At 30.8% G+C, this 19,372-nt stretch overlaps 1 protein-coding gene across 2 annotated transcripts; it reads left to right on the top strand.

The window, feature by feature from the left end:
• Positions 1-292: 292 nt before the first annotated feature.
• On the top strand, positions 293-19,372 carry LOC148615074 (cyclic AMP-responsive element-binding protein 3-like protein 2). Of its 2 annotated transcripts, none has more exons than XM_088589737.1 (8): positions 293-522; positions 9,197-9,371; positions 10,259-10,588; positions 13,406-13,593; positions 13,912-14,055; positions 14,693-14,908; positions 16,284-16,476; positions 16,979-19,372. In XM_088589737.1, the coding sequence occupies exons 1-8, from the start codon at positions 424-426 to the stop codon at positions 17,314-17,316; spliced, it is 1,683 nt and encodes a 560-aa protein (XP_088445863.1). In that variant the 5' UTR covers positions 293-423; the 3' UTR covers positions 17,317-19,372. The 2 variants fall into 2 exon arrangements, with proteins under 2 accessions (XP_088445863.1, XP_088445864.1); XM_088589738.1 differs by lacking the exon at positions 293-522 and adding an exon at positions 6,094-6,261.

The following is a 19,372-nucleotide window of genomic DNA, read 5'->3' as shown; positions in this document are numbered from 1 at the left end:
CAGGTGGTTTGCTCAATAATATTTATCCCATCTTTTCATTGGTCAGTCTAAGCATGACGTTCTACTAAACTTGACCTAAAGGTTATTCCCTATATATCCCTTCGCTTGCAAGATTATCTATAAAAAAACACACACATTAACTCTTAAAATCGATCTATACATTTTGTTTATATAAGTGCGTCATTCTTTTTTGCAGTATGGATTTCATAAAATACTCGTAACAGCTTGAATAATCTATTTTGATTCGAACTGAGAAAAACTAATTTTATTGGTGGAATGATTCACGTGGTTTGTAATAAGGTTGTTTAGCTAACAGACAGCACTGGCGAGTAAGGAAAGGAGTAAGAAATTCACAGGCGGCTGACCCACGGAAAACGACCCATCCCCCGAGGTGTTTTAGGAGACCTCCTGGGACTTCCGACCATGGACTTGCTATACGAAAGTGACCAAAAACTCGGCGACTTGGAAGATAACATGTGTGACATACTGGACAACGACGCTTTTCACTCCCCCTCTTCTATGGTAAGGATGTAAATTTTATCCATATGGGTTTACGGTACACACTGATTTCAAAAGCATGATTGTTAAAAATTGCGTTTCTACTTGAGTACCATCGAACAGACGTGAAAAGAGTGCAACTAGGTCGCTGTATTTACAAAAAAAATGTAAAACCGGCCCCAAAAACGTGATTAAACTCCATATGGTTTTTCAAATATGTGGTAACACGCCCATCTTTTGACAGTTACGGATGAGTGGTATTTTCAATGTGTGAAATGATGTCGAAAAAAAACGAATAAGAAAGCCAGTGGTGTAGTCTTTAGAATTGACCTCGTCATGTGAAGGGCCAGTTATTATCAAGATAATATTTAACTCCATGACCAGCTGCATTCTCCCGTTTCGTTATTTAAATAGCATAGAAAAGCATGTTTTGAATGTATAAATGGTAACAGGAAGGTTTGTGATCCTGTTAGACTTAAATGCCTTCTAAATCTGAGAATAGAAACTAAGACTTCCTACTTGGAAATTTCTATATTTATTAGTGTTTCATATTGAAATTTTCGAAACAAAAGATTGTGACAATAACAGAAGAGTTTCATTATGTGCTGCATCTCTTGACCAGTTCAAAGACTATTGACCTTAAAAGCAAACTTGTATAAGGTGACAAGTGAGGACCCATTATTTGTTATTATTGACATATTGCATCATAGGTGATGTCTTGGTGCCTTCAGGTAATATAAAGAATATGTTCACCTGTTTAGCAACAGGTAATATTGGAATTGCAGTTTGTATAACTGCTATAAATTTGTAATTTGGAAACAATACAGAAGAAAAAAAATAGGGTATTAAGAATACTTATTGTCAATTTCATATTTTTTCTCCTTAGTCTCCTAAATAGAACCATGGAAGTATAATATCCAGATTATACTTTTATGATAGAACATAAAGATTGCGTGAAATACCCAGTAAATAAAATTTAGATCATTAAAAAATCAAGACTTGCCTCACCATAACCTTTTAAAAGTACAATAACTCATCACTAGGGATGTGTAACTGTGAAAACTTAAGACTTAACGATTTAAAAATGAACTTTGGTGTAGGGAAACTCCTGAATTTGGCCCCTGGCAAAGCATTACAAGGTAGTTTACATGTAGGCTGAGATAGAGCTCTTATTTCTATCACTGAATGATATGTGATTGTCACCCTTGTTGAAATTATGAGACTGAGAGTCCATTATCTACAATGGACATAATTCCTAGACAACTTTTGTTGTAGGAGGAAATTTGATTGTAAAAGACCATAAAAAAAACTGTCTGCAAATAGAATGATTTATACTCATTAAGAGAACAACATAGGTGTATGATGCATTATTTTGTCAGAACATGTTTTTTATCTTGACTTAACTCTAATTAATCTTCATGATGCACATTGATGAAAGGGTATGGTTTTTCATAAAGTTTGAATATGAGTTTATCAAATTATTTTTTTTTTATGTGTGTGACAGACTTTACAATGTCTTAAATGCATTTACAAAAATGTACCTGTACTCTTACATGTATTAATTTGCCTGTCATGTCTGTTTAATAAAAAAAAGGAATAAAGGTTTAGGCCAAATTTATTTATAAATAATGTTATTTAACTGAATAAAGTGATAGTTCAATTTATGTTAGGCTTGATTTGTGAAATGAAATAGGGTTTACTGCTTATACTTTATTTAGAAACGTAAGTTTTCAAAATACATGTAACAATTTTGTTTTTACATTTACACATGTATTTTAATTTAACTATTCTTGAATTATAAATGAGGCTTGTCTAACATAATTTTTGTAGAGCAGCTTGCATGTTTGTTTCTCCCTTTTGGGATAATGGTTTAAAATAAACATCACACACAAATCACATTAAGCATGCAACATATTGCTATTAGACAGGTGGTAAGTGACCAATATATCAACAGCACATACATTGGTCATTAAATTTTAGACATTTGTCCTTTGACCTATTAGATTGACCATCACTGCCTCTCAGAATCGACTGTTGATATGTAAATAAACATGTGATTATCTTCTGGCTATCTTTCAACATAGTGCAAAGTAGTAGTTTCCTATCACACATTGCTATTGCAGTAAGTCATAATTACTACACTGAAGTGTGATTCAGACCATTTGGATGAGTCTTTGTTTTGGTAAGCCCCAGACAGGTTGATGATGTTGATTCATTATGAATTAAGGACTCCTTTAGGGCTTCCTACAATGCCTGCTTACTAGTTTGGAGTTTCAGATGTGACCTAGCCCTATAGTACTACGTTGTAGCATTATCAGTATTTCAGTTTGGAGTGCAGGAAAATTAGATTGGGAGTTCAAAATTCAAAAATAATATTATACATAAATCCAAGTTTAAGTTCTGTCAGCATTACTGCTCCTGTTAATTCAGATTTAAGTCTAGACAATTTGTACATTAACAGGAACTGTTTTTTTAAGTCTCAGTGCAGACATTTTTTACCTTGTCAAACCCACCACAAAGTGGTTTTGCATGTTAAGATTTGGTTGGAATTATTTGTTAAACAGAAGTGCAATATATCACAAATTTCCATGTGTATTTAATTCAGAACATGTTGAAAACTTGTTTCTGCAAAGTGAAACTGACAACTGTGATAAAAACATTACAAAATGAATGTTGACATTTTGTGAGAAAGTAACAGCTTACAATGAAGCAATAAAGCTTTAAGTTAGATTGTATGACAACCTTATCATTATTATTATTGTTTTGGCAGCTCAAATGTTAATTGTTCTGCTAAAAGGTGGTTTTGTGAACCCATCTACCCATTACTGAAAATAATTAGGAAATCCCCTTCCTAGTTTTTGATTTGCACACCATTTTATGTTGTATTTGGGTAGTTGACACACAGGTGTGAAACTGTTCACTAGGTCTAAAATGATAAGATCTGAGTATTTCCTTTGAAGTTTGGCATGGTACCATGCATTTATCTTCCTTTTTGAACTAAAGTTTAAAAACAAAAATCACCCAAATGATATCTACTACTTAAATGTATTTTACAATACTAGTAATAAAAGTACAAGAAGCTATCTAGTAGTGTAGTAAAAAATAAAAATTGTTTCAGTGTTGTTTTGTCTTGAAATCTTATATTTTACCACACTGATTTATTGTTGTTCAGGAGCTAAAAACATGCACGTATACAGTACATGTATGTCATTAAGATCATAATTATTTTATGTACAGGGTAATCTGATTCAACAGGTTCTTTATCTTTTAGGGGATTTCCATTTTCTTAATGCAAGCTAATTATCATTAAATGTCAAAGACATTATCCTACATGTTTTAATTGAAACCTGGGATTCTTGACTGATACACAGATATTTGATAAAGAAATGAGCACTTTTATAAATACTCCATTTAGTGTTCATGGATCCTTTCAAGTCAGTGTGATTTATGGGGATAAACCATTGCCTAATTCTTATCCATTCAGATCCTGTTTTCATATCTGAAAATAGAATTAAGGGTAAGAAAACTTTTTTTAGTACCAATTTAAAGCACAAAAGACAAAATTAATCTTGTGTGGTGATGAAAACTTGCTTTTAGATCATGTATATAAGAAGTGACATTGAAACGAAAAGCAACTGAATTTTAATGATGATGAATATCCATGGTAGTATATAAATACACTGACATTTCAATCATAGCTTCAGAATAAACCCTAAGTACCCTGGACTAATGGTACCCTTCAAAATTGTTGCTTTTTTATACTGTTTACTTGAGCAGAGAAAACATAAATTTTCAGGTTTTCCCATTTTTTATTTTATCAACAGATATAACCAGTTACAAGTCATTTTCTAAGTAATATATATACTTAGAATCACACAGAACAGGTACATGTACATGTATTCTAAATAATTTATGTTTTGGTTTGGTATATGTAGGGTCAGTTTGATTGATTTTTCTCCCTTTTTTTATTTTGTTGCTAAAGAGTTTTGGTGCTGATTATAACTGATAAAGGAACAATATAATATTTCTCAATATATCCTTGATTCTGCTAAACCTATGTAGAAACATTGATAAGTTGAAAAGATTAATGTGCAAATTTGTTTACAATATTTATTTACTGTTGTTGAGGAACAAAGATCGCAGTACATGTAAGAGAGAAGTCTAATTTCTCAAGTGATACTACTTGTACTCTGACATGTATACCATAACCACAAGGTTTAACTGATTTTTGTGCATGTCATTTAGTTCAGTTTCTTCCTAGACCTTGCATGTAATATTATAACAATTATGACATAATTCTATAAAATATTTCAAGTCTACTTCTTACTGTAAAATTGAATCCTAAGATACACTACTAGATACTAGTAAACTACATGTAAACAATTGCAAAAAAACTGAGATTTAAAAAAAAAATTGTTGGGAATTTCAACACCTTTTGAATAGTTTTGACAGTTTGTCAGTAGTTGGTAATGTTTATCAAATGGTAAACTACAGGTGATTTCTATGTCAGTATAATATATGTATCTTATCAGGTTCACACACCTCTTATGTGTGGGACATGTCATCTGGTGTATCATGTCGCTAAAACAATGGAAATATAGAATGCGCTCTCAATCATGTGTAAGTTTTCACTTTTAGGACAAAGTACTAGCCAATAGCTTTTCATGCTAACATTTGAAGTTTACAGTCCCTCCTCCTACATGTTTATACATTCTGTTATAGAAGAAGAAGAAGAACTGTTTATTCACCAATAAAGGGCCCATAAAGGGCATGATTACAGTACAATTTTTTTTTACATACAACAGTTTTGATTGAACATATATAATATGTTAAATCAATAACAAGAATTATTGGTTTCAGGAGTTTTCCATAGAACAAATTATGCAGTTTTAGAGCTTTATACATATTTATGTTTTTAAAAAAAAAGTTGGTTCCCTATACTGAATATTGAATATGTGGAATATTGTTGATAAAACCACTGAGAAGCAGTTTACTAATATACAGATTTAAATATAAAAATGAAAAAAATTCAGTATACATGCTTAGTCATTCAACTCTGTGAGAATGGTGCTATAAATTAAAAGTAATTGAATTACTTGTGAGAGTGAGAGAATGTATCATGCTGTGATTGTACAGTATACCAGATGAAACAAAAGAACAAGGTCAATGTTCTGATAAAGATCTGTAATTCAAGTCTACCATGACTGGAGAATGTCTGCTACACAAGTGGTTAATGTGGAGTTACAGAATGTATTTTGTTTGTTTGTTTTTTTTTTTTGCAACTTATTTTTTTTGTCATGATCTATAACATTCTCCTACTTGTTCTTGTTGTATGTCCAGAGAAAGAGGGAGAACGTTAGTTTGTTCACCTGTACATCATTCACGATAAAACCATTTATAAACCTTGTGTACAGTTGCATTTGAGTTTTGCAAGGAAATTGATATCTAGTTCCTAAGTCAAACCAGCTGTCACCAGGTTTTATCAAACAGGGGACTGATATATATATATATTGATATTTATTGTTGTCCAATAAACTTTTGTATTGCTAAGGTTTTCACAAAAGATATATATAATAGGGAACACTGAATTTATAGAGTCTCTAGTTGCAAGATGTGAGTTGGCAAATCCAAGCTGGCAAGCTGACGCAACAGAGATAATTTTGATCAATATGGAATGAAGATTTTTGAGACCTTCTGTAATCTTGTTAAGGATATTGGCCAGCCATGTTTGAAACAATGGATGACATAGTGGACTTCTTTATGGTTAATTAATAGAATTTTTGTTATTTCTTGTTTTGATGGATTATTATTAAATGAATGAAGTTTTTCTGATGTTAAATCTTCCCTTGAATTTATGTTGTTAGAGGAATAAATAATGTGTTATTTCCAAAAGGTGGTTGTATCAATGGTGTTAAGGATTATAAAGTCATTATCCTAACTTCCAAAAAACAGGTTTGATACTGTATAAGTATTTTCATGAACAGTGGTAAAATAACAAGTAATTGTTCATTTATTTTCTGTTTTAATACAGGGAGATAACTCTATTATTTCTGTCATTATTTCATCAATATTCATCAATTATTTGTGATGTTATCTCATGTTCAAAGGTTTATTCAATTTCCTTGTAATCAAGTATCGGCAGAGTTTACACAATACAAAAGTCATATGTTTTTACATACTGTGTAACAGTACATGACTTTTGTTTATTTAATCAGGATTAAAAGATAACATTCTCAGCAAAGATGATAACAGTGTTTTCAAAATTACTTAAAATATTCTGTTTGTTTGACCTTTTACCTTTGTTTAAGTGTTGACCTTAACCCCCAAGTTATTTTAATTGACATTGTAATTACTTACAAGACAATAACCTTAGTGCTGTGGGAATTCAATAAGATTAATGGATGGCATTTTGATTGAGATCAATAGTAACCCCACCCCTAAGGCTAGAGTATTCCTGTTCATATAGGGGGACCTTACTGTTTTGAACACCATTTATATATTCACATTTAAAGGATATTATTCACTGTTATGAAATGAGAAAATGGAAGTGGATGAAGACCTGTTAATATTTCCAGAAGTACATGTAATTAGATCATTTTATCTCTTGGAATAATAATTGGATGGTTTAATACATTTTACACTGGTATTTAGTATGATTGTAAAACATTTGAAAACAAACTTGTTATTGCAAAGTATGTACTGATTTATTTAATGTAAATGGATTTTTGTTTACTTGTACTGTAAAAGCATTGACAATGTACATGTATTTTGAGCTTGTGTGAATTAAGTGTGGCATGGACAGTAGTATTCATGACAGTTCTACAAATTAACCTTTAAAATTATAAAAGAAAACAGTTCTATATTTTATATCTTCTGATATTGTAAATTGGATACCTAATACTGACAGAGTGTTAGTTAAAAATGGTCTGAGTTGAACATTTAAATCAAATCCCTTCTTAAAATAGAAAATAATAGTTTTTGTTATAAATGGGAAGATTTTCAATCGTGATGTATTTTCTCTCCAAACTTGCGTCACAGACATGGTGTGACGTTTCCAAAACATGACTAGCACAAACATCATGAACTTGCTGTTTGGTGTTAATAAATGGACTGTTTAAATTTCTGATTTAATTCAATGAGTTTTTGAACAAATAGTCAAATTTGCCGATCCTATATGCAATTCATTGGACTGTAGACTTGATATCCCCTAAAGTTGTTTTAATAACAAATTGATACCTGTGGGAAATCAAGCAGGGTTAAAATGATGTAAAAATCTTTAGAAAGACATTATTGAATCTTGTAATTTATGTAGGGAGGTACCTTTTTTCTTTGTCCAAGTCATTTGAGTTTGTGATTATTTAATATTGAAACAAACTTTAGGTTTTTGTTCCTACTTGTATGTAGTTGTTGCACTTATTGCTCCACCCTTTTCTATTTTTATGCCAGTTTAAATACCATTGATGCAAGTATTATGAAAAAGAGGTTTTGTGGAAGATGGTAGTATTGTTTACACATGGAAATGGTACATTTGTACCTACAGCTATAACTCATAACATGCAAGTTTTGATAAGTTAAAAGATACTGAGAATTACACATTTTCTTATCTTTATCCCTAATGGAAGGTGATATATCTATTACATGTGCTTGTAACCTGATGTGTCTGATGTCCAAGTAGGAAATAGGTCAGACGAAGTGTGAAAACAAAGGTTGTTTATAGTAAAAAGCAGGATGAAGGAGCTGTGAAAAGTACTTTTGTATCCTGATTTAATTTGTTCCAGACCATGATAAATAAAAAAGGGGGTTTCCTGTTCATACACTACATCCTGAAGATTAGAAACTTGTAGTCATAAATCATATTCCTAGATATTTGTTAATTGTAAGGTTGGAGTTAGATGTGTTCTCAAGATGTTCATGAACTCTGTTTGAGATTTTGGACTTGTCTTATTATGGAAGGTCATGAGGTTACACAAGTCTATAGTAAGAGTAGTTTTAAACCAGGTTCTTAACAATGAGTTAACTAGATTGATCTCTTCCTCTTAACTTTCCTATTGTTCAATTCTGATCAATAAATAGGAACTTAAAATTTTACCAATGTTTAAAAAGCTTATAGAACTACAGGTACACATGCTTACAGTTAAAAGTTGATATCTTGAGTAGCCTAATATACAAGAGGACCTCCAACCCAATAATTGGTCTGACCCAAGAAGTGGTTTGTTGTACTTTGTTCTGTACCACTCTGTATTGTGGGGGTTAGTTTACAGCAAAATATATAGTTTACTTGTTTACCAATTTTTTAACCTGATTCATGCAATCAGACTCGTATTGAAGGTTCACATAGACCCATTTATATTGCGTACCTCCCAAAAAACACAGAGGAAGTTTTGATAAATTTAGTGACATCAAATTATCATATCAACTTGCCTGAAAAAGTCTAAATAAAGATGATCAGTGTATGACATGTTAAACAGGAAAAAAACAACTCATTTTGTGTATGACACAATAAAATGACATGTAGACATAGACAGTTGATCTGAAGTTTTATAACATATAAATTTTACTCGTTCCACCACTTTATGTATTTTTTATAGTTTGTTTTTAGCAAAATTTCTAATTCATGTTCCTTAAACAAAGACTTGTTATATCAAAGACATTCCTGTTCTGGTACAAAACTTAATTGTCTGACATTTTGTATTTACAGAGTTCTGACGACTACATGGATAATGACTGGTTAAATAGTTTTTTTGAGGATCCAGTCCTCAATGATAAAATGATAACAGATGCAGTACCAACACCTAGAATACGGTCAGAACACAGTTATTCTACAACCACTAATAATGATCCTGAATCCCCATTTGGACTTACCAAAATTGAAGGTATGGTAGACAAACTTTTACTTTGGCAATTACAAGTAGACATGGTTCTTAACAAGTGAAATACAACAGACAGGTTAATTATAAAATACTGGTTTAAATCATCTGCAATCTCCAGTGGCTGATCTAGAAATTCCAAAGGGGGACACTGAGGTTATTCCCAGCTTTTTCTAATATTATCAACCTTTTTTTTTTTTTGAATGTGCCAGTGATTTCATTGGTCTTTTTTGGATGATTGATTTCCTCTCAAATAGCTTATAAAGTTGCATGTGCATATTAAACAGGTGAAATACTTTATCATGAGAATGTAATAGTATATATAACTTAAGTCGTGTGTCTTCTATACATAGTGTTACATCTGTTATTAGACTGGTACAGAAAATTGTAATTAATTATTTAATAAACCAAAAACTAGACCATGTATCAAATTATTGATATTTGTTTAAATGCTATACAGTGTTAAACAGACTTTGACCTGAATTGTATGTTTGTGAATAAACACACACATTTTTATACGTGTGGTTTAATTTATGTACATGTATGTACATATATGCATGACATTAAGAAAAACTGATGAAGGTTTTATGACATGGTAATATTAATTATTAATTTTATAGTTTTAATGAGCTATGAATTCTCTTAATTTAAATAATTTTGATAATGTATAGCAGATAGAATATAAATTATGCAAATTATTAGCTTCAAGGTCTTCTAATATTTTGTGCATTTTTATAATATCTTTAAAAAAAAAAAAAAAAACATGTATCTTTATTATTAATATGTTCCATTGTTTTTTTTTTTTTATCTTGGATGAATTAATCATGATTTTATTTTATTATTTTCAGTGTTTGAATTACCATAAAATATACTATTTTATGATTGTTTTGTAGAACTTGATTTCTTTGGAAACAACCAAGCTCTGGACTTATCGGCTACCACAGGTAACACACCAACTAAGACAACACCTGAAATGAGTATCAACTTAACTCAGTCCATTCTGAACATAGCACCAAAGAGCGAACCATCAGAGCCAGCCCCACTGCCAACAATAACTACAACAACAACAAGATCATCCATCAAACAGCAACCAACCATCATCCTTGCAACATCTACTCAAAGTCAACCAACACAGGTTGAACATCAAGTCATCTCTCAACAGGCACCAATCGTCACCATCAAAACAGAACCCCATGACTTTCTAGATTACTCTGAGGGCACAGGTAAATATTCCATAAACTAAGCAAACAAGACTCTTTTTACATAAAGAGAAAATTTGGATATTTGATATATCATTTGAGTATATCGACCTTTGAGAAGTTCATGACCTATATGGTAGACTGCAGATTTAAACATCAGAAGAGATTTGGTGAATCTTTAGTATGTCACGTTTCTGAACAGTGAGTGATATCATTTGAGGTAATACAGACCCTTAATTAAAAGTTAAATATATATATATATATATATTCATGCAAATAGGATACTTATATTAGGATAAACAAAATTAGAAATTAGAATATGTGGTGTAAATTAATAATTTTAATTGCAGATGTAGTAACTTTTGGACATAGTAATGATTTCTTCATAGTAATTAAGCATTAGGTAATGATATTTCCTGAGTAAACTTGACAGAACATAGTAGTGATGTTGAGTAATGACTTGTCATTTTTGTGTGTGTGTGTGTGTGTGGTTTAATAGGCTAATGAGCAGATAAATAATTTACAAATTCCTTATTGTTATAGCTCTTAACACCTATTATACAAAGTAGTTCAGTAGTTGTATGCTTCACACACTTGGTATGTGCATTGTATACTGTACCTATAAGTGCAAAATCATGATACAATAATTATAGCAATCATCTGGAGTGTGAATCAGCTGATAACCTTTTACCCATGAAACTTATGAAACCCAACAAAAATATCTGAAACTGAATTAATAGTATTAATTAAAACCAACATAAAATAGTTTACTATTAAAGTGCATAGTACGTAAAACATTGTTGAAGAAATACTTAATAAATTGGTTGTTTTTATTGGTTATTTTCTTGTGATCTCCTTGTAACTTGACCATCAGTTTCTTGCTGTAAGGCAAAATTCAGAAGCTATTGCAATTATAAAGATTGTTGTTTATCATGAGAAATAATCTAAAAATAATATTTATATCTGTTTTGCTGAAATGATAACTTGTTTTTCCTCATACATACATGTCAAAGTTGTTTAAGGTCATTGTTTGTGATCCAACAGTTTTTAAGTTATTATAGCCTTCAGCAAAAATCGACAAGGTTTTATTAGACAGATAAACCTGCCATTTCAGATGTAATATTGTGTTAGGAAGAAAAATAATTTGATATTTTGATATATGGATCCTTAATCTTATTCTCAATACTTGTATTTAAAGGGTGATTTATGATCTTGAGAATATTGCCTCCAGTTCTATAACATTTTTTTAAATTCCTTTTTGATCTAGTTAATTATGATATATTATTGAAATGACAAGGGAGATAACTAAATAAACAAGTTGTTTGTGTTTAGTTTTATATTTATTTGATTTTGAAATCAATATCAGATAAATTACTAAGTTTTGTTAGTTCATCAGAGTCAATTCTTGTGAATCACAATTTCTTCATAGTTACATGTAATTATATTTTGTCAATTCAAAACCATTTAAATGTTCGTCAAAATGTCTAAGAAAATTAAATGTTACTTTGCAAATGTATGCCCCATAACATTTGCATTTGAAATTTGCCATCTACGTTTACCTTTAGTTTATCCTGTACAGACTTACTAAAATTCAAGTGACAATGATCTGTTCTAGAACAAAGGCTATGTTATATTCAAGATAAAAAAAATTCCATCATTTTTATGACACTTAGCTATTGAATTTTTAAGTCATGCCGTATTATTACCTTGCTGTATTACAAATTTAAATTCAGTGAGAAAGTTGAAAGTACAGTCCACATTTATGATGTTTTCTTATTTCAAATTCAAATTACATGTATAACTACTTGTTAAGTAAATGAGATGTGTACCTTATGGTGAGGATAAAAACTTTTTAAAAAGTTCTGTCTGAGAAATTTAACATCATGTCAACCTCATGGTCATAAAATTAAAGCTTGATCAACATAACAGGTGTGGAGGATTTTTTAAAGTGGTAAAATGAAAATATAGATTAATTTATATTTGTGAGGAAAGTACAATGGGACTGATATGAAAAATGCTGTACATACATGTATAATAATCATACATTTGCATGAGAGGCCTTGATCTCAATATCTGGTCTTCTGGGGAGCATGCAAGACTTTTATATTGATATCAAGTTGGATAAGACTCCTTTTTCTTACACCAGGCAAACATGACATGACACTTCTATCTATTTCACTCGGACATTTATGGCAATTTCAGCTGCTAAAATATATTTGAAAGACTGCCTGTTTTAAAGATATTTGATGACACAAGACTGTAACATTACCGAGTCCTTGATCTGTAAAGGAATACAAAATCTGCCGTTTTGAAGGACAAGTTGATGTGCTATGTAATAAATATTGACAAATATTGGTACTTGATCTGTGTATTACATCCCTTCCACAAGTAAGGCAAGTTGTAATTCACTACTTGAAATGACCTTACTTGATATAGGGTTACAATGAATATGTAATATGTAAACCAATATCATTCATCATGTAATTTTACCAGGAATATGTAAAGTATGAATTAGTGGTTTTTACAAGAGTTTGGCGATTTGTTATTTTCTTTTTACAAGTTTACTTCACGGACAGCTTGTTACTGTAAATTTGAGTCTGAAAATCACTTATCAGATCTATCACCAGAAAGCTTTGCAGTTTTTTTTTTTTTTTTTTTTCAGCTGAAAGTATTTTAAAATGATGTAGCAGATAAACGAACTATAGATAGACCTGCGAAAAGAAAAAAACAAACAGCTTTGTTTAAAAATGCTTTATTGATCCTAGATCAAAATCTTCTTTATGTGTCATTTTTTTGGGACCAATTACTCAGCAAATGTCATAAGATAATATTTTATTTCAGTTAATGTTGATTCCCTACCACTACCACCCACGCCACCTAGCAGTTCCTGTAGTGACAGTGATGGTGGTCTAAGCCCTCAACGATCGGCACCTTCTAGTCCAGTTCGTCACATGCCACAGAAATCATCCCATTGTTCATCCTCATCACCGTCATCAAAGCCATACTCACAGCCATTCTTTACAAATCCAGTAAGTACATGTAAATTGTAAATAAGAGAAAACTTGTATTGAAACTGCATTTTATATTGTATAGTATTGGAAGTATTACATTAGTATTGTGGGCTTGAACGTCAGGAATACAAATTGAATTGTTGCCTGTGGTAGATAGCAAATTTCATAGGGCAAAAGAACCAAGCAAGTTCTATTTTTTCACAGTATCTTAGGAATGTGTATTGTTACTTAAAAAAGTTAACAGAATAGTATAATTGCAAAATATCCCTGGTTGATTGAAAGGGAAATAACCTTGTTTTATGACATATTTTGAATGGTTTGTCTTGCCATTTACAGATACCACAATCAGGAGTGCTAATTTTATCAGAAGAAGAAAAGAGAACGTTAATTTCTGAGGGCTACCCTGTACCAACAAAACTTCCACTAACCAAACAGGAAGAGAAAAACCTGAAAAAGATTAGACGCAAGATTAAAAACAAGGTATGATACAATACTAACATGCACAATATACAGTGCATGATAGAAAATACTGAGAGTAGAAAGGATTATGGTGATCAATAAATGATGTGTCTAGAGAATATGGACGCATGCAGTAGTCACAGATAAAGAAGGGATTTTCAGTATACAAAAATTATTACTTTGAATAATGAAGATAAACTAAATTGTATTCAATGTTTAAGTTTTATACTACTTATTTGGTTTATAAGTAGAAAATAAAAGAATTCTTAGAAATTAAATAATATTGATATTTTTCCTGTTTTACCTTGTAGTTTTCTATTTTCAAAGTTTTTCTCAGTTATTCATTCACAATATAGCATGTTATTGTAATAGGAAATTTCTTTTATAGTGTCATCTGTTATGTTAAGTGTTATTTATGTGATCAATATTAGTGGTGGTAACCAAATCCATACTTCAATATAATTCACATGATTGGTAGTCATTCTTGGAATAGATATGTCCTGCTTGTAGTGGTAGACCGACATGAAAAAAATAGACAAAAAACTATGAACAAATCTTAATACATTTTTTGCCAATCTTAATTTAGTACATTTTCTCATTGTCACTTTCTCTTGTTTCAACAATTATTGAAGTATAACATTTACATTTTAATTTATAGATATCTGCACAAGAAAGTAGAAGAAAAAAGAAAGAATATGTTGAAGCCCTAGAGAAAAGAGTGGAATCCTTCTCTCAAGAAAATAATGATCTGAAAAAGAAATTAGAAATGTTAGAAACCAACAACCGGTCATTGCTGGGACAATTACAAAAGTTACAAAGCATTGTGGGAAAAGTAACACGGACCACCAGCAGTGGAACAGGAACTGTCCTGATGGTTAGATAATAAATAGCTTTATATGTGATTATGCTAAGTACATTTGAGAGGGATCAGGTTTAGGTGTATCCTGCCTTTGTATTTGGATGGTTTTTTATGAGAAAGGATTAAAGAAGGAGAATAAGGCAATGATTAGATTGTACATGTAAATATTGGATTACCAAGGAGATTGTGACTGTACCATATGGTCTGCATCTACCTGATTCCTCTCAATATACAAAGGGACCTCTTGTGCTAGTATTATTATAAACTGTTGAAAATCAGACTGTATGAACAAAATTTATCCCTCTGTGAGCTCCAGCTGAAAATTATGGTTGGTCATAAATAACTTTTTTCTAAGTGTGCCATTGAACATCTTTAGTGAAGAGACTTTCTGCTTTATTAAAATGTTAACTCTTGAGTGCATACATGTATGTTGTGACTAAATGGACATGTCTCATGATAAATGAGAATACATACATGTAAGGTCAGTAAAATCAACATGCATTTAAAATTGGCCAGATAATGCATGTAAAATTGACTATTTAATAAACAAGACTTATAAATGTTACAGGATTAAAACCACTTTTGCTGAGAAAAAGCATAGCGACAGATCAAGTGTTGTAATTTTATATCTTCAAGCCTTAACATAAATATAGTCTACCTGAAATTTATCAGTTTGAAGCACATGTATTTACATATATGAGTGCAAGATGTTGCATTTTGACATCCGTCCATATTAGTGATTTGAAAGTAGACATAAGCTGAGATTGAAAATCAATAGATATACAATATTGTTTTCCATTCTTACCACCAGTTTTGATTTTCAACAGATGTACATGTGCATTTTAGTTATATTTTCCAATTGTTGGTGAGTGCATCTTATAAAACACAGAACCAGCACCAGACTTAATGTGTAATAGAATGCTGTATATCTGCTTGCCAAAAGTAAATAATGATCAAATATAATTTCGCTAGTAAACAATGGATAATTTCTTTCATGAAAAGGAACAAATAAAGATGATATGCAAAGATAGAATTGATTTGTTTATAATACAGCATTCTTGCTTGCACTATTCTTATGATTAGGGACAAGTTTTATTTTTTGGACATTCATTTGTTCATGAATATTTGTTTACATTTAATTTAAATCAGGTCAAGGGGGCACTTTCAATGTTATGTACCATTTTTGTCTCTTAATTGTAGATATCCCTTTCAGTATTTTAACTAATTAAAAAAATTTTGTCAATGAAACTATCCAAAAAAAGCCTAAAGTCAAAAACTTTTAATGTGCCTTCTGATGTACTATGATCTAGTCCAAGTAACTTGGTTAATTTTTTTCCACCTTCAACTGTGCTAACAAAAACAATTAAATCATTGGCATGTTCTAATTCAGGTATTGGTTTTGTGTTTTGCTGTGTTTTTGGGCAATTGGACTCCATCCTCGTTGAATATTGGGTATTCTACAAGTTCTAGCATGATGAATGGTGGTGTTTCTTTCTTCTCCAACCCACGTCTGCTTACGCCTGCACCCAGAATGGGGCCTGCGGTACAGGATGTCAAAGTGGATGCTTATACTACTCCAAATAGTGAGTATTGATCAAAAACTCGATTAAAAGGCTGTTAACTCAAATGAATATTTAGAACTTAATTTTTCATTAAATTTGTGAGGGAAAATGTATGCTTCACCAAGGGAAGTTAAATTTTGGTGAGGGAAAGTTTTCATAATACTCCACTTTCTCTTTTGGCAAGTAGATGACTTTCAAAAGGATGTTATAACTTTGAAAAGTAGAAATTGATGTGGGAAACTTTACTTCATATGTTAATTCCCTGTTGAAATCTAATATTTGCAAAAATCTGAGAATACTATTTTTGATAATAGAACATTTTATAATTGTTCTTGCAAGAAGAAGTTGGGCCGTCATCTAAGTTTGTTGGTATAAAATCTATCAGGTTGTTTGAAAGAGAAAAAATTTAAGCCATTGGTCTTCTTAATTCCGTGTATTGCACAGTAAAAGTAAAATAACAGCATTGTATACAGGTTGGCATCTGAAAAAGAACACCTAAGTTACTGGAGTTTCTCCTTTTCAGTGAAGTCAAGGGTGCTGTTATCAATGGTTGATGAAACAGAAGATTCAACATTGTATTCACCATATGGTCCCATAACACCTGGTGGCACTGGAAAAGAATCTCAAAATCTAGATCCTCTAAAAACCTGCGAAAAAGGTCCAGAAATTTCCTTGCCAACATCTGAGGAGAAATCTGAATCCAATAAGGTGGAAGTGGTAACTGTTGATGCAAGGATCAGCAGAATCAATGAAACTGTTGATGAAAAGTCAACTCAAGCTATAATGCACCCAGATATAGCAGCATCAGCTGATTTTCTTCAAGACAAGGGATCAAAGGCTATTGAGGTGGAGACAGCTTGACTTTATAGTGCTCTATTTTTAGATTTGGATGGGTTATTTGTAGGAAAGTGCATTTCTCACTTGTTTTAGTTGTTTATTGAGGGTATACCTTGGTGATGTTTATTCATATAATTTCTTTGTTAAATGCAGCTGACTTATTAGTGAGAAGAACTGTTATGTGACTTTGTTATGTCTTGTTTTAATTATGTGGACCAATATCTGTTTTATCTAGGTCTGTATGTATTGTTCCACGACTTTTGTGGCCACAAATTGAAACCCTGTCTCGTTGTTTTAAGTTTTTTTCCTATCTGTTTTACAGGTTTTTTTATGTCCATTTTATTCATTTTTATGGAAATTGTGGAAAAGCAAAAAAAATTCTAGTATGCAACAGCCTTTACCAGAATGAAATGCATAAAAAATCTGTAGATTAAAAAAACTAAGGCAGAAGAAATGGATCATTGAAAACCATTGAAACATAAAATGCTATTAGGTCCACATAATTTCATCTTATTTTGATATTTATTTGCTTCTTTATTTAACTTTGAAGTTGAAATACGGCTTCCATTGGTGCTTTTAAAAATGTCAAAACTTTTGAAGATCTAGAAAAACTAGTTTCATAGTATTTGAAATATGCTGTTTAATGTTTGTTATATTTTATAGCAGAAACACTGACTTTCCGTGCAAAGATGGAAAGTTGTGGTGACTTGCAGTAATGTGGCCAATTGTATTTTCTCAGGAGATTAAGAGAACCTTTGTTGAGAAGTGGAAATTAATTTATTGTTTATAAAATTATATTTATTGTTAATGTTAAAATTAATTTTGTGTAAAGTTTTTAATTCTTGTTTATTGATTTTTCTCAAAATGATATTTGTCTTGATCCTGTGATAAAAGAAAAATTTGGTTCAGTTGATTGTAGAGAATTCGTTTGAAGGATGAATGCCTATCTTTAACTAGGAAAATTATGATTTTTGAAAACTTTATTTATAATTTCTTCCTTAAAACAATGATTTTAAGTGTTAGTTACTTGAAGAATGAGTTTGTCATAATAATATTTTGTTCCCACAACTGTTAGTGGTAAATTTGTTTTATTTTCTATTTCATTTCATGTTATATTTGAAGATGTATTTATTTTTTTTCCTCTGGTAACAGAGTCATTCGAGAGACTGTATGAATGAATCTTTTATATTAAGGATATTGTATTGTTTGCATGTATGTTGCTCAAACATAAAGATATATATATTTTATTCATGTATGAAAGAGCTTTATCATATACAGTTTTACTGAGTTGCAATATTATATTTTCATGCCAAGCGTATGAAAATATTGGCTATCGTCGGCAAGCGTGCATTTTTGAAAACTTCTAATGTTTAGTAGAATTTAATGATGTATTTATTTTAAATAATCATGAGTCCAAAATAAATTAACATTACCAGAGGCATTTATTTAAAAAAACATAACACATGGTTCCTTGACAATATTTTGTGCTAAAATATTTTTCTATGCAAATCAGTATTGTTATATATAATGAAACAGAAAATCATTAAAATTCATTTTGACTTATTGTTTTGTTATGATAAGAATTAATTTATTTTGGTTTCATCACCATTTTTATGACACTAGTCATTTTGTAAATAATAATTTATTGGAAGTTGAATACTTCTGTCAACATTAAATAATGGTTGTGGGTTTATCAAACCATTGTTGCTTACTTGTTCATACTCAAGAGAAGAAATGTTGGTTGTTTAATAGTTTGATAATAAAAATATTGTACAAACTATCTCAACAAACTATTTTTAAGATTTCATTATCAAAGTCCATGACATTAATTAGAGTAGTTTTTGGTGAAATTCATAGTGGTTCAGAAATTTGATCCAGAGTTATTGCCTGCTATGTTCTGTAAAGTGCTGTATACCTTGCAATGGGTTATAAACATTGTAGAAATTTGAGCAATGTTCAATGACAAAGAATATTTTTTCATCACATTGTCATATTTCTGGATTACAATGGGCATGATTGTAAATACAACATGTTAAAAAAATATATCATTATATCAATAAAAAAATTATTAAAAAGAGAA

Source organism: Perna viridis, chromosome 6 (genome assembly GCF_037379345.1).
Source record: "Perna viridis isolate PV_CMFRI_1.1 ecotype Kerala chromosome 6, ASM3737934v1, whole genome shotgun sequence".
Lineage (NCBI taxonomy): Eukaryota > Metazoa > Mollusca > Bivalvia > Mytilida > Mytilidae > Perna > Perna viridis.
This window is presented reverse-complemented; position numbering and strand designations above follow the sequence as displayed.